This window comes from Tarenaya hassleriana, unplaced genomic scaffold (genome assembly GCF_000463585.1).
Source record: "Tarenaya hassleriana unplaced genomic scaffold, ASM46358v1 Cleome35, whole genome shotgun sequence".
In the NCBI taxonomy this organism is placed as follows: domain Eukaryota; kingdom Viridiplantae; phylum Streptophyta; class Magnoliopsida; order Brassicales; family Cleomaceae; genus Tarenaya; species Tarenaya hassleriana.
This window is the reverse complement of record NW_010966617.1, coordinates 1,323,085-1,338,266: the sequence shown is the minus strand read 5'-3', so window position 1 is coordinate 1,338,266 and position 15,182 is coordinate 1,323,085. Positions and strand designations below refer to the sequence as shown.

At 38.7% G+C, this 15,182-nt stretch overlaps 4 protein-coding genes across 7 annotated transcripts in view; all 4 read right to left on the bottom strand.

Moving 5' to 3' along the window:
- Positions 1 to 1,341, bottom strand: part of LOC104822162 (F-box protein At1g70590) — a 2,267-nt gene extending 926 nt beyond the window's left edge. For 3 of the 4 annotated variants that reach the window (XM_010553300.2, XM_010553301.2, XM_010553299.2), the window contains exons 1-3: positions 666 to 1,337; positions 360 to 493; positions 46 to 228 (exon numbers count right to left, since the gene is read on the bottom strand). In XM_010553300.2, the coding sequence (XP_010551602.1) occupies positions 46 to 228; positions 360 to 493; positions 666 to 1,212 (864 nt within the window). In that variant the 5' untranslated portion in view covers positions 1,213 to 1,337. Of the gene's footprint in view, positions 1 to 8; positions 229 to 359; positions 494 to 665 lie in introns of all 4 variants that reach the window. The other variant, XM_010553302.1, reaches the window with a different exon arrangement.
- A 2,563-nt stretch (positions 1,342 to 3,904) lies between these two features.
- On the bottom strand, positions 3,905 to 6,008 carry LOC104822161 (L-tryptophan--pyruvate aminotransferase 1-like). The gene is made up of 5 exons (XM_010553296.2): positions 5,882 to 6,008; positions 5,402 to 5,705; positions 4,791 to 5,071; positions 4,400 to 4,689; positions 3,905 to 4,287 (listed from the first exon to the last, which is right to left on the bottom strand). Exons 1-5 carry the CDS (start codon positions 5,965 to 5,967, stop codon positions 4,094 to 4,096), a joined length of 1,155 nt encoding a protein of 384 aa, XP_010551598.1. The 5' UTR covers positions 5,968 to 6,008; the 3' UTR covers positions 3,905 to 4,093.
- A 2,159-nt stretch (positions 6,009 to 8,167) lies between these two features.
- LOC104822160 lies at positions 8,168 to 11,899 on the bottom strand. The gene is made up of 7 exons (XM_010553295.1): positions 11,336 to 11,899; positions 10,980 to 11,066; positions 10,667 to 10,876; positions 9,832 to 9,996; positions 9,607 to 9,660; positions 9,368 to 9,514; positions 8,168 to 8,774 (listed from the first exon to the last, which is right to left on the bottom strand). The coding sequence occupies exons 1-7, from the start codon at positions 11,765 to 11,767 to the stop codon at positions 8,397 to 8,399; spliced, it is 1,473 nt and encodes a 490-aa protein (XP_010551597.1). The 5' UTR covers positions 11,768 to 11,899; the 3' UTR covers positions 8,168 to 8,396.
- A 1,976-nt stretch (positions 11,900 to 13,875) lies between these two features.
- LOC104822159 lies at positions 13,876 to 14,868 on the bottom strand. The gene has a single exon (XM_010553294.2). It carries the CDS (start codon positions 14,625 to 14,627, stop codon positions 14,145 to 14,147), a length of 483 nt encoding a protein of 160 aa, XP_010551596.1. The 5' UTR covers positions 14,628 to 14,868; the 3' UTR covers positions 13,876 to 14,144.
- Between the last annotated feature and the right edge of the window lie 314 nt (positions 14,869 to 15,182).

The following is a 15,182-nucleotide window of genomic DNA, read 5'->3' as shown; positions in this document are numbered from 1 at the left end:
CTGCTGAACGAAAGAGCAGCAAAAATGTGAAATTAATGGGCTTACAGAAAACAGAGCAAGGCCATGTTCGAACTGAGCTTTGCAGTGGCCATGGTCGGCAGCCCGTTTCATCCATTTTCTTGCAAGCTTGCGGTTCTGGGGCAAACCTTCCCCGACAGAGTAGCAAAGCGATATGTTGTGCATTGCTCGCACGTACCCTCCCTCCGCAGCCTTTAGGTACCATCTAGCCTGTTACAGCCACCATGATCAAGAGTAAAGACAACTAATGGAGAACAAACGAAGGTCTATCTATATACTCTGAATCTATAATGTGAAACAACCATTTGGCAGTTTCAACTGAGGACAAGATGAATACATACAGCCTCTTGCAGGTTGGGAGAAACAACACGGCCTTGGTGCAGGCTGAGGGCTAACTGATACTGTGCTCGGATGTACCCACTCTCTGCTGCTCTTCTCAACCATTTCATTGCTTCCTTCGGATTTGACGGCTGAACTGCACATACAAAGGCAGTAAGTAGCACGTAATCGGAGTCAATTCAGTGCAAATTGGTCAACGAATTGACGCTCCTAGATCGATCCGAAAAATCCCAAAATTTTGGCCTGGACAAATGAAATCGCATTGCAGCCACGTAGAATTCGTTCGTGCAGGAATGAGATTTAGGTACCTTGAAGATAGGAGATTCCGAGGTTGCATTGACCAGCAGCGTCACCGAGCTCCGCAGCTCGCCGATACAAGGCGACCGCCTTCTCCTTCTCCCCCCTCTCCCAGTACACGAGTCCGGCATCGACCATGGCGAGCGCGGATCCACGCGCCGCGCCCTTCAGGAAGGAATCGAGGGCCTTTTCGAGGTTGGGGCGCACACTGCCTCGTCCGTGCTTGAACCTCTTCCCCCACCGAAGCAGCATCATCGCCTCCCTCAGCGGCTGCAGCGCCTCCCTCCACGCTCTGCACACCCCCGACGCCGCTTGCAGGTTCGGCAGACTGAACGGAGCAGCAATCTTCGTCAAAACATCGTACGGAAGCGCCGAGAAATCAGCTGCGATAACAGACGAGGGAGAAGGCAGGTCGGGAGAAGGCGAGGGCCTGGAACCGAACTTTATGGAGGTACCGAAGGAGAATCTGCAGCGTCTGTCCCTGTCGTAGGGTTTGAAGAAGGGGAAGGAGGTGAAACGAGAGCCTTGAGATCTGTCGGGCCATGTTCTCTGCTTCATCTTCTTCTCCGGCGAGGATGACCGCGTCACTCTTACGTCAACTCACCAATGCGTTGCTGCGACTTTTCTTCCTCCGTGTATTTGTTGAGATGTCCCCTTCCTTTAGACTAATTGATTTTCTCTCTCTTTGTTCACTTGCAGGATCCGACGGTTGTGTGGCTATTGATGGCTGATCCACGATATAATTGTTCGCCACGTGTCATACTCAAACCGCCAAGAGAATTACTTTATTTGAATTATTATGAGGGCGCAGGGTAATGTTGGGCCGGGCCTGTACGTATTTCATTTCATGATAAGCAATATAAAACACCAAATTATGAAAATGATTGCAATTTACTTTGACAAGATGCTTTATTATTGTTTTTTTATTGAAAGAATTGTTAGACAAAGACAAGGGAGATATTTGGTCAGTATTGCAATTTGATTCGCTAAAAGTAATTAAAAATATGTCCTAATTAATAATTAAACCCACTTGGGGCTCGTAAATTAGAAAAAGAATATTTTATATATGTTTCACTCAATTTCACCCTTAAAACCCGTTAAAAGATATTGTCTCAAATTCGGCTGACAACAAAGGATAGATTATAGACAAATTGAGTATATAGACGGGATTATATACAAAAAAAAAAAAAAAGAATGTCGGAAGGAATAAAAAGCATAGCTCAAATTCAGGAGTATCCAACATTATCATTGTATATCGAGACATGAATAGGCTGTTCATAATGAGAACTCTCTTTTACTTCGGAAGACCAAAAAATAAAAATAAAAACTCCATCTTCGCATGATAATTGCATCCGCGGAAAAATCAAATGGATGACAGTGATGCAAACATATATATTGCCGGAGGTGCGAACACTCGAGCAATTACGACACAATGCAATGCGTTGGCTCCTTCCAAAATTTGGAAAGAATACATCTTTCTCGATTTTTTTCCAGTCATTTGAGAGAGTTATTAAAAAAATATATATAACTGAAAAAGTAAACTACGGTATTGCTTTTTTAATAACTTCCCAACTGATTCTATTCATTTATAAAGAAAATGAATTACAACTCTTTTTTGTTCGAACCTAATCCATCCCAAGAACACAACTCTTCCTGAGTTTGTTCCCCCCTTACAACATGAATTCTATCAGTTCATACACTATGTGTGCCTCGCACACCCCGTGTAACCCTAGACTCGTCTAGGCGTCTAGGCCCGTTGAGCGGTTCGCCTGTTATTTGAAGGCTCCCCCTCAGATACACTTCACTCTATCTCAAGTATCACTCACCCGTGTTTCCCATACAAATATATTTACGCCCAAAGCTTTCACGACTCAAACACTCTCTCTCTCCTTGGGTGATCTCTTCTTTTGTGCACGCCTCTTTATTTATGTTCAGCCTCCTGCATAGAGTTTCCATTTCGTTTCATCATATTTGTTTTTCCTTTTGCTTACTCTTTCTATTTTTCTTCAATGGCATATTTCTTTTTCTCTTGCAAGTCATTCCTTTGCTGGTTGTTCCTTCCTTTTCTTTACATTGGCATGTTTCTCTTTTTATCTGAGATCTTCTAGATGTTGAATCTTCTCTTGGTGCTCTTTCCTTGCATTAACAATAACAAATAAAATCAATTCATCTTCGACCGTGATCTTTCGCGAAAGTTGATAAAATCTCAACACCACTCTAATCGTGTCAAGATCTATCCAATGATAGGTTATGTATTATTATCAAATTATTATAAATAGGCAACGTAGTTTCATTTTATTGGAATTTTCAATATCTATCATAAATATTAAAAGGATTAGATAAACTCAAAAAAAATTAGAAAAAGAGTAATATCTAAACTTTATGCAAACTGAAACACTATATAATTTTAAATATTTATTTTTTAAAATCAACAAATGAGTTTATCGAATAATATAGCAGTATTTGGAAAATTAAAAACCCTAAACCCTAATCGCATATAAATACATAAAATTTTATAAAATTTCAAATAAATACACGAATTATAAAATTCTTATGTAAATACCTTAACTTTTCAAAACTTTTATAAAATACCTATATTTTTGAAAATTTTCCGAATAAAACAATATTCGTTAACGATGTTTAACGTGTACGAATGTTAAGTCATTGTTTTTTGACAGATTCTGTTATAAATTAAATGTCGTTAATGTATTTTGGTTTTATTTGGAAGATTTTCAAAAGTTTGGGTATTTTTTGTGGAAGTTTTAAAAAAATTTAGGTATTTATATAAAAGTTTTATAGTTCGGTTATTTATGCCAGAATTTTGTAAAAGTTTATGTATTTATATATGAAAAAAAAAACAAATTGAAAAATATCAATTGCGTCCATAATTCCACAACTCATATATAGCTGATCATTCATAATATAGATTATAAAAAAAAAAAGGGTTTGATCGATGAAACACTTTTTTTCCGACTGCATACATGGCGAAAGCAACCTGAAACCTTTTTAGTTTTTACTCCCCAAAAGTAAATAAACGATGCGATATCATATCATATATAATAATAATAATAATAATAATAATAATAATAATAATAATAATATTATTATTATTATTATTATTATTATTACTACTTATTATTAGGTAAAGACGGAATCATAAGGTAAGCCACATCGGATCGATATCTTTGTATCGGAGAATTAATGGATGGAATCGGGGGGGGTACCACCGATTCCATCCATTAATTCTCCGATACGAAGATATCGATCCGATGTGGCTTACCTTATGATTCCGTCTTTACCTAATAATAAGTAGTAATAATAATAATAATAATAATAATAATATTATTATTATTATTATTATTATTATTACTACTTATTATTAGGTAAAGACGGAATCATAAGGTAAGCCACATCGGATCGATATCTTCGTATCGGAGAATTAATGGATGGAATCGGTGGTGATGGAGGCAAGCCTTTGGAGGAAGACGGAGAAGACAGCGTCATCGGAGAACAAGCTGACTCGGACGTACTTATTGTCAGAACCACACATGCTGCCAGGGCGAGTCAGAACCTTCTGATTCCTGAAGAGGCTCGCCAGGTCACTCTCCTCGTTCCACCCCAACCATGCAAACCCTATATATTGTTCCATTTCCACATGCTTAACATATATACCGCTTTCCTAAACTCATTCATTCGGTTTTTGTTTTTTTTTTTAAATGAGAAGAGAGAGATGATAGAATGGCACCTGGGTATGTTTGGATGGGTTTTTGGAAGAAGTTGCAAAAGGCTTCGGGGTAGCTAGGGAGAGAGAAGATGTGGGTCTGGTCGACAACCTCTCGAAGCATCTCCCACCTCTTCTTCAATTTGTCTCTCCCGAACTCGAAGACGCTCTCTGTCTCCGACTGGCATGTCTCCTTCATCACATTGAGGATCTTTGCCGCTCTTATCTGTGACTCCTTCGACACCCCTATGGAGTTCAGCAATAAGTAATACACCATCTTCTTCGCCACTTCTTTGTCCTTCACAATCGCCCACCTATACATGCATCCATCATATATACACACACATAAAAAATCATATTCTTATATATATGTATGTAAACATATCGATCGGGAAAGGAGTGTTTGAAGTAAGACCCGATGCGGGAGCCGGCGTGGCCGGTGATTTTGGAGAAAGTGAAGAGCATGACGTCATGGTCAGGGGAGTGGGTGATGGGAGTGTAGTGAGGCCAGTAGTATGCGAAGTCGTAGATGGCGTTGCCGTCGGGCTTCTTCACCACTTGTTCCCTTATGGTCCCGTCTGGGTTGTTGGGTGACGTCACCAGCTCTATGTATGGCCCCTCCTTGTCGAAGCTCATCGCGTCCCCTTCCCATCTGTATATCTCCGATCTTTGATACGACGTCTCCTCCGAGTATGTCTTCATTGTTAAAAGTTTTCTATGAATTAGTACTTGTCGTACAAGAATGAATCTTATAGCTAACTAATAGATGTTTTCAGTAGAATAGAATAGTAGTAGGGCGTGATGATTCGTAATCGTTAGACATGACATAAAGAACCAATTAGTTAGGGTTGGCAGAGATCTAAAAAGGGAGATTTGGTGACAACGACAGCAAATGATCCAAGAGGAGAGATCCTATCATATTAACAAAGATGGGAAGAACCCACCATCACCATTTCTACCCAAAAAAGGAAAAATTACTATATAACATATTTAAAACCGGAGAGAGAGAATGAGACGGTGACGTACGGAGTAAAAGGGAGAGGCGGCGACGACGCTGACGGGATGGGAGGAATGGAGGGAGGCGAGGGAGTGAATGGCGGCCTGGCAGAGCTGAGTGGATCCATTCCCCACCACTATGTATCGTCCCTCAGTCGTCGCGTTTCCGACCGCAGCGTGAATCCCTCGGATGGCTTGGTCCAGCTCCGGCAGCACGTACCAACACAAGTTCTTCAAGTCGCTGAAGTAACTCATCATTTCCCATCCCTTGATCTCCACCGTACACTTGTCCCCCATCTTCCTCCAGTACTCCTCGAACACCTTCGGATCCCCTCTACACCACCACCACCAAATTCAATCCATAGCTCCCATTGTCAAACGTATATATATGCAATAAAGCAATATGCTGCACTCTTAAACTATTTAATTTCAGGCGAATAAAATACAACATACATATACACGCGTTACATGGTTGAAATGCATTCAAATTTGTTGTATAGTGCAACATACTGATCGAGATTGATGACGGCCTCGGACAAGGGGTTCTTATTGTTAGAACCGTTGTCGGATTTCTTGGCGTTCTCAAACCCTACCATCTTCTTCTTTGTTTCTCTTAATTTTCTGCTTCGGTGTATTTCAAAATTTATGTGAGAATGATAAAATGCTTATGGTGAGGGGTATTTTATAGTGTGCAGAAAATGGCACTTCCCTTTTTTATTTTTATTTTTACAGAAAAGGTATTACTTATTTGTTTATTGGATTTGAGATGTGGTGGTTGTTAGTCTTTCCTTTTTTCTTAAATTGATTTGTCTACTAAAATGTTATTTACTTTCTGATCAATAGAAATCTGGCTTGGATGAATGCTTGTCGAGACCTGATTACCCCATACTTGGAATTTATCTGTTAGCGGAAATTGTAAATTTTCTTTTTAAAAAATAAAATAACAAATCATCTTCATTTATGGGTAGAGTACAAATTTATGGATTGGATTCTTTTTGATAAGTCACAAGGGTGAGCCACAAGGAAGGAAATCTAAGGGTCTTTTATCAGTGGGATCTAATAGTAATATCCCATTACCTTCCAAATGAAATCAATTAAAATCTTTGATTTTTTTCATTTTTTAGAACATTTATTGGAGATATGAATGTTGGATAAAAAGAAATTCTGTATTTTAAGGGGTAAGAATATCAAAAGAATCTTTGTTATAAATGTTTATTAGAAATGAAAATTTAAACTTTAACTAAAAAATGTCTTGCTAATGAAGTGTAGGTACACTATAAATTATGAAAGAAAATTCGATCATACAATACAAAGAATATTATACCATCATAGCGGAATCCAGTAGCGTTTATATATCCCAACAGAACTATATAACCTCATAATGTTGAAGTCTTTAATGGTAGAACAGAGAGCTCCGGTTGTCAACTGGGAAAACAATTACTTGGATTGGATTTTGTGACAGAGGAAGTAATAATAGAAAGTGAGTCGATTGGGGTTTGACATTTCTAAAGTCAACGCTAGTGAGGTTTCGCCTCCTTTCCTTTTAATCATTTCTTAATCTTACTTTTAGTCGTTTATATTTCTCGATTAATTTTTCGATTTTAATTGCTGATATTATATATTATACGCAAGTAATCATTTTTGTGTTTTTTACTATTTTTCATGCGATTAATACTACTTCAAATGGGCCCCTAAATCCATGTATCTTTAGAGCCCAAATGTATTGGCCCATTTATTTATATGTCGTTGTCCAATTATAGTTTTTACCGTAATGGGCCACAACCTAGTCATAATGTTATGAACAGAAACGGCCCGGAGAGTATTCAAATGCATCTTATGAAATATAAACCTGTATCTATTTCAAAAAATATTTAATATCATTAAGAACGTACGGATGTATAAATGATATATATATATATATATATGTGTGTGTGTGTGTGTATGTATATATAAGCTCTTAAATGACGATGGGTGGGGATCGTTTTGAAAAGAAATAAAAAAAGCAAGCCAGTTGGTCGAATGCTTGATACAACGCGAATCCACATCCATCCCCTACACACACACTCTCTCTCTCCCTTGGGGAAAAAAAAAAAAAAGAGTGTCGCTTTCGAAGAATAAAGAAATCGTATCAAATTCGAACGGAACAATATAAATTTAATATACTTTTGCTTTGGAAACGGAACAAAGAGGATGGAATGTGAAATAAGAGGAGCGAAATAAAAGGAAGGGGGCATGTGGGTGATTAATGCGGAAAATTACATTCGGAGTTTAATGTCATATACATACATATATATATATATATGCACATGTACATATATGGTCCCTTTCTGTAGACGACGTCTCTTTCATCATATGCATATAATTCTCAACCAATGTTCTGTCCGTCGTTTTTTTAAATTAATATATGGACAGTTGTGAAGGTTCAATGCGTCGCTTTCGCATAAATTTATAGCAATTCCCGAGTAATTTGGTCCTTCCACATGGAGTATATATATTAACGTCTGAATTTGTGATATATATAAATATATCATATATGGTGCATGGTAATTGTCAATTCAGAGAACAAGTTTTGGCGATTTTGTTCTGTATGTGCTAATATTTGTCACTTTTTTTTTTTGTTATGCTATAAAATATGTCCACGTAATTGCATGAATATTGATGGTTATCAGGGAAATATTCAATTTGTAGACACGACTCACTATCATTATAGAATGTGATATTTAGGCAATCATCATAAACCTTTACGTGTTTTTTTTTGTTTGTAAATGTAAATAAGGGATAGGAAAAACATATACGTGAGAAAATAAATTGGAAATTACATGTAAAATTCGATACTCTACATTTATATAATGGTGAGTGTGGTGGTAGCTTACAACACAAAATTTTCCTTACCATCCCAAAAGTAGAAAGCCCTTCTCTCGTCGGTCTGATCTATATTTGTTACCGTTTTTTTGTTTGGCGAATTCATTCTCTACACAAACAAACAATGGCTCACGCGCTCCAAAAGGTTGGGTGTGTATCCTCATCAAGGGCATCTAGGGTTCTTGCCAGGACCACCGTAGTAAAAATAGTTACCCCAGACACGATTGACACCACCTCTGATGTCGTAACAATTGGGATGGTCAGCCACGACATGGAGGTTGGAGAAAGGGAGGAGAGAGTTGTCCCAATCCACCATTTCAAGATTGCGGAAATAAGAGGAGCGAGCGAACCCTTCTCCGGCTAAGTGGCCACTTCCCATTTGTGTGGAAGTGTGGGATCCACTGGGACGAGAGTTGACGACCTCCCCGCCGAATTGGAGCATAGTGGCGTGGCTCCTCAGATGCGTGAACAAGAATGCCGGCCAATACCCTACCAGTGTCCCCTTCCCGAATTGCAGCCACCAGTTCCCATGCTTCGGATCCTACATTCATTTCATATTTTGTCCTTAATACACTCACGCATGCTTTTCTTATGATCATCCATTTCCACTAGATATCTTATTATCATGCATCTATATGTGTATATTCCTAACTATAAAAAGTGAAACTTTTTTTGTATCCTTTTTGTATATAAAGTTATTGATGGTCGAATTCTATATCTAAGTTTCATGAGAAGCTCAATTGACCAAGTCTATCTGCCGGATTATACTCACAGCTACAAGAAAGAAAATGGTCGACTCAAATATTTTCCGGTATTTTTTTTTCCTGGGGGGGGGGGTCAAACATACACTTATATATATATATATAATTAGATAAGCTTGAAGTTATAGGAATAAATAAAACATTTTATAGACGTGGGGGAAGGTTGGTTGATGATGACAAGCCATGTGCATAGAATGTGGTCAGGGCTGATCGATGTTAATTTTAATTTAGTGGCAACAATATTTGTTAGTAATTAAACATTTAGGAGACATTTCCACCAAATTAATATTGATGTGCAATGCAATGATTGCTAGGCACTTGCGTACTCGCTCTTAATTTGAGAAAAATAATTGGAAATTGGAAGAGAACATACCTTCCAAATCAATAAGCTGATATCGAACTGTCCACCTTTATAGGACGAGACCGGGGAAATTGCGGCTCCTATCGCAATGCGGCTGTTCGTTTGGACAAAACCCGAACACAGCAAATTGTAGCATCCCGTCGTCTGGTATGCGTCCGACTGAACCAAATCACCACTTCCTTAGATTAGTCTTAATATCATTCAGTCATGATTATGTTGGAAGGAAACAAACAAATAATAATAATAATTACCGTCCAATAGGTGAAGAATCTGGGATATGTGTCCCCATATAGCTCCGGACTAACCTGTTTGGATAAAATTTTTAAAAAAAAACCAATACGTAAAAAAGGTCATATCTGCAGGAGTCGTACATCTTTCTATGGGGATCAAGCACAATACATTACGCATAAATGAAATGCCACTATCTTGAGCTGATGTTAGTAATAATATGAGAAAGGGAAGCTGAGAGGAGTGACCTGCCAGCCAGCTTCGATGGTGTTGAGATCGTTATTGAAAGAGCCGGCGATGACCCACATCTGAGACAAGCTGAACTCGTACTGGCTCACGACACGTGGTGACCACACGTTCACACTTGCTTTCGCTCCGTAGTATTCTGCTCCTGATACGTACCCCACCGCATGCTATCACAACCATTTCACGGATATTACCCTCTCAGTTTTTTTCCCTTTCTTGTATATTTAAAAATCTAGTGAAAAGAATGAAGAAGAGCAATTTAAAAATGCTTATGTTTTTTTTTCCTGACAGTGGATGCAAAGATTTGCGAGAAAGCTGGTTTTTGGTATCATGCTCTAACTCCTTTTTTTTTTCACAACCCCCAAAAAAAAAAGGGGGAAAGCAAGAACTGTTTGCACAAGTAAACAGGAAAACGATTTAATCATTCTTGTCATCTGTCAAACTGAAGTAAAAGAATGGGTGAATCCTGTTTTAAAAGCTTTTAGTTTGTATCAATATAATACCTTTTTTTAAGGGCACAACTTTATATGAGAATATTTTTTTCATTGTCAAACGTGTAACGTAAAATTCTTTAAAAAGTCTAACTACCTATTAATTCATTTTTTCGAATCGAATACTGTTTCATCATTTAAAAAAAAAAAAGAATAATAGATTCATTTTCTTTATCTTAAAAGTAAATTACTTGTTTTTTTAATGCAAACCTTGTAGCCAGATTTTTTTTAATCCCTTCACAAGTAAATAAAATACCCGGCTTTGTAAAAAAAAGAAGAGGAGGAGAAAGATAGGAGGCTGTGTTTCTTTATCGGGTTACGGGTAAAAGAAGGGAATGGTACGTACTTCATGGCCGTTGCTAGTGGAATCTCTTCGGACGCGTCTGATTTTCCGACCAAATCTACGGAGGGAAGATGATCGTAACATGTCCTCCTCCTCCGTTCTTCTGATCGGAACCGTTCCTTCAGGGCACGATTCTCCAGATACACTCCACCTCTGGAAATTCTCAGACATCTCTTCTTCTTTGATATACCCTTTCGGCATCTCCGGTGGTTCCTATTCATGTTTTCGCAGTTTCAAACAAATTGGGTTTGTAAATTGAATTCTTGAGGTTAATTCTATGTATAGAAAAACAGTCAGGAAAATACAAGGCATGTACCATTGGTCTCTGTCCTCGTAATTGGGGATGATCGAACGCAGGTTGCTGGTGAGACAACACGCAGTCTATTACATCACCATCTGGGCTCTGCAGTGCACCCACATACGAACATAACTCAACAGAGAAACCACCTTAATGCGGAGAGAGACAGAGAACAGAGCATATATATATGGCATGCAAGCCCATCCGTTTTTTAATTGCTCCGGACATCTTGTGAGATTAGGGTTATGGTTCAGTTCACATATATATACAGGATTGCATTCGGTCAATGGATCATTTTTCCAAAAAAAAAAAAAAGGGAAAAAGGAAAGGCCATGATTATACAAAAAAGAAAGAGGTAGGAGTGGGAATCTTGCCTGAATGGTCTTGACGGCGGGCTTATTGATCTTCAGAAGGTGTTTTCTTATGAGTTTGAGCTTCCTAAGCTCATCTTGCGGCCGGAGAGTCTGATTAGCGGCGGAGGAGACAGAGACGAGACAGAGGAACAGAATGGAGCTGATGATCAAACTAGAGGCCATGTGTACGGAATCTCCCCGTAGTCTTCTTGTATTGTCTGAATCTTGCGTTAAAGTTCGAACACATCTGGGGTGCCGTTGTTTTCGTCTTGTGAGATCCAGAGAACAACATTTATTGCAGTTTCCTCTTGTTGTTGTTGCTCTTGAAACCACTGACACATCTCCCAACGAACCCATTAAACACATAATCGCTTCTCTAAGAAACCCCGAACCCACGAACCCAAGGAAAAAAGAATTGAATCTGGCTTTGTGTGTTTCGAAAGTTACGGGCATGTGGGTGCGGTGTTATAAATACCGGGTAGCGATGACATCATCATGTAATGTGTTTTAAGGTTTTATTTTGGTAAATTATGGGTTTAGTGGTTTAAGGAATTTCAAAGGATGGGAGAGAGAGAGAGAGAGACTTTTATTATATTTGGGAGAAAAATGAGAAAGGGTATTTATAAGGGATTTCTCTCATGCGTTCGGCTTTGATGATTGGGGTCGGTCACATTCACATACGAATTCGTAACACTTGGGTTTTCCGAAGGTTGTTCGCTTTCTTCTCCAAAATTATTGGTACAAGTAGTAAAACAGGAAAAGGGGAGAATCGAGGGTATGCATAGATATAATGATATAATGTCTCAAAAAATGAGGAAATGGTAGAGCAAAGCATGGAGGAGACATAAAAATGTTGATTGAGTTTCATTATGATGAAAGGAATGGCCAAACAATTCCTTTTAGTTTTGGTTAATTGCATTGACTCTATGAACTTGTTGTGTGGCCAAATAATTCCATTCTTGCTTGTTAGAAGCGACATGGACGGTTTACATGTTGGATTGAACCAGAACTTGGCTTGTACATGGAACTCAGAGGGATCAATAATCGGAAAGATATGAGAATTCGGATTCAAGAGGGGGAGAAAAAGAGGTCAAAGGGGTATTAAGTGGGTGGGGACAGACGGAATAGACGATGATTGTGGTTGTGAGTCTCCATTATCCTTAATGCCCAATTTCTGAGTAAACGTGGGTTCTCTATACAAATCTCAGGACCCCCCATTTGACCACACCTTATGGCTGAGTTTCACGCTCCTCTCCCCCCTTGTTAATGCAGGGAAGCGGACAATTATCTCCAATTATTCAGAGACCCTTCGTCTCAAACGCATCCGTACACTAACACCTACGTACATGTTCTGATTATGATTGTATGTAGAGAAAATTTAGATTCCAATGTAAACGAATATTGGGAAAAGAAACCGCATAGTAAGGATAAGATGTTCTTAAAGATTTGTGGAATGGATTCCTCTGTCAACTAAAAGCTCAAAAACATGGTTCATATGAAATCGTCTGAGAAAAAAAACAATATATAATAATATGAACAAGTGGGATATAATTTTCTTTTAATTCACTACCACGCAAGTGTAGCATCCATATATTTATCAAAGCTATGTATATATTCACATACATACAATGTCTAGATGCTTCATTGCCTGCTTTCATAAAGTTAACCACTCCTCATTATACCTAGTCATGCTGCTCTGCGTTTCAGCATCATCATATATAATTTCCAATGCCATTGTTAAGATGTGGGGAAAAAAAAAAAGAGTGCATAAAACAAAAAACCAGTAGAATTCAAAAGGAAATTATATATAATATATATTTTCTTACAAGAGAAAGAGAGGAAAAAGTGAAGGGAGCAAAAGGGGGATTCTTTAGAGCATGCAACAGTTTGATGCCGGAGCAATGATGCTGTCTAAAGCCGGACCATGCTCCGCTTTCATTCCCTTTGGTTACATATATTACTCTTTTTCACTAATTAATCCAAAGCTGAACAATAACAAACATCATTACGTATTTGCTCCAATTAATGCATTCTCAAGTAATACCGTGATATATATATATATGTACGTTGGGGGAATTTAGGGCATGATTAGTAATCATTAAAGAGAAGGATGTCTCGCATAGATATAGCGGCGTGAAATATTAGACGGATATGTTCCGACTATGCGCTTCATTAAGGCTACATCATCATCATTTTCTTCATTATTATTACCCATATCAAACCGCGACATTATACTCTGTTCAAATACCCCCCCAAAAAAAGAAATGAGGTAATTGATTCATCTCTACTAGGGTTTACCGGCAAAAAAACGATAAATTTATAATCTGTTGGGGTGATATTAATTTGTTTAATTAAATCTAGATATGGGGCCATATCTTCTTCTTTGCTCAACAAATATATATATACACACGCCCCTCGAGATGCATGAACAGAAAACGGTGAATAAGGCCAAGTGGGCTGATCTCTATCCATCAGTCCAGTTTCTTCCAGCAATCCGAATTTTATGGGCCATTTAACCCAAACTCTCTTCTTGTATGAGAGGGAGGGATTCAGACTTCATAAAAGATAACAGAAGTAGGCGTGTCTGAAACTAGAACCCGGTGTCCAAACATTAACTTAACTACATACATGGAACGTCCCCTGTCTCTCTCCTTCCTTTTTTGTAGTTTTTTCTCTCTCTCTTCGATCAGATAAAGAACAGCAAATAAATACAGCAAAAAAGAAAAAACATTACAAAAGAATCAATCTCAAGTGATCCATTTATATATATATATATATATATATATAAAAAGCAAACGTTTTTGTTGTATATATCTTCTCGCCGGTGTGGTTAGTGGGGGAGAAGAGTGGAGAGGGACAAGCAGTTATCGGCCATCTGTCTCAAAAGCCGAGCAGACTTGGCGATGGGGTCGGAGGAGGAGGGAGAGCCTTCCTCCAAGGCATCGATGCAGGTCTCGAAATCAGTCAAAGCGGCACTGAGGTTGATGTTGAGGCTAAAACCGTCGTTCTCTTTGATGTTCTTCAGAGACTTCTGGAGGTTGTCAATGGCGCTGTCGAAGTTGGAGAAGCAAGTGTCGTCCTTCCCCTTCTTTGCTTTCGCCTTCGCCTTTTGCGTCAGCGGTAGCAGAGCTTTGATCGCCGCCGCCGTCGCTGCGCTAGGTTTCTTCACCCCCTTCACCACCGACTTGCACAGCACGGGGAAGTCCGTGGTCGAGCATGGATCTCCGGCCACTGGACGGCCGGAGGCATCTGCCACGGCCACGACGAGGAGGAGGAGGACAGCTGCCATCAGGGGCATGAAATTACGAGCCATTTTTGCTAACGGAGACGGAGATCACGTACGTAAACGTATATATGTGTTGTATATATACGTTTAGGCGTGTGAGACGTTTTGTTGTCTTGTGGGTTTGAACACCGGGCTCTGGTTGAGGATTGATTGGAACAACGGAGATGGATGTGTGGTTTTTTTATATGCATTCCTCACATATTTTGTTTATTTTTGGTAATTTACTGTCTAATTTATCACCGTTGCTGATTTGGTTACAGATTTAGTTTCTTCTGCTCCTTAAAAAAAGGGTTTGTTTTTTTTTTCTTCTTCTTATTTTTATTTTGGGGAAACGCGGGTTTTTGTTTTTGTTTGTGTGTGGTCGTTTGTTCTCTTTGTTTTTCTGCCATATGATGTGATAACAGACTTGATCACATGAAGCGTGGCAAGGTTTATATGGTTGGTTTTGTATTCAAAATTTCCATTAAATATAAATACTAGCTTGATAATCTATTTCAAATGGTACATTATCCAATTATTTTTACTAAAACCCGGATCCTGCCTGCCTGTCTATGAAAGGTTGAGGCTTGAGGGATTGTTTTG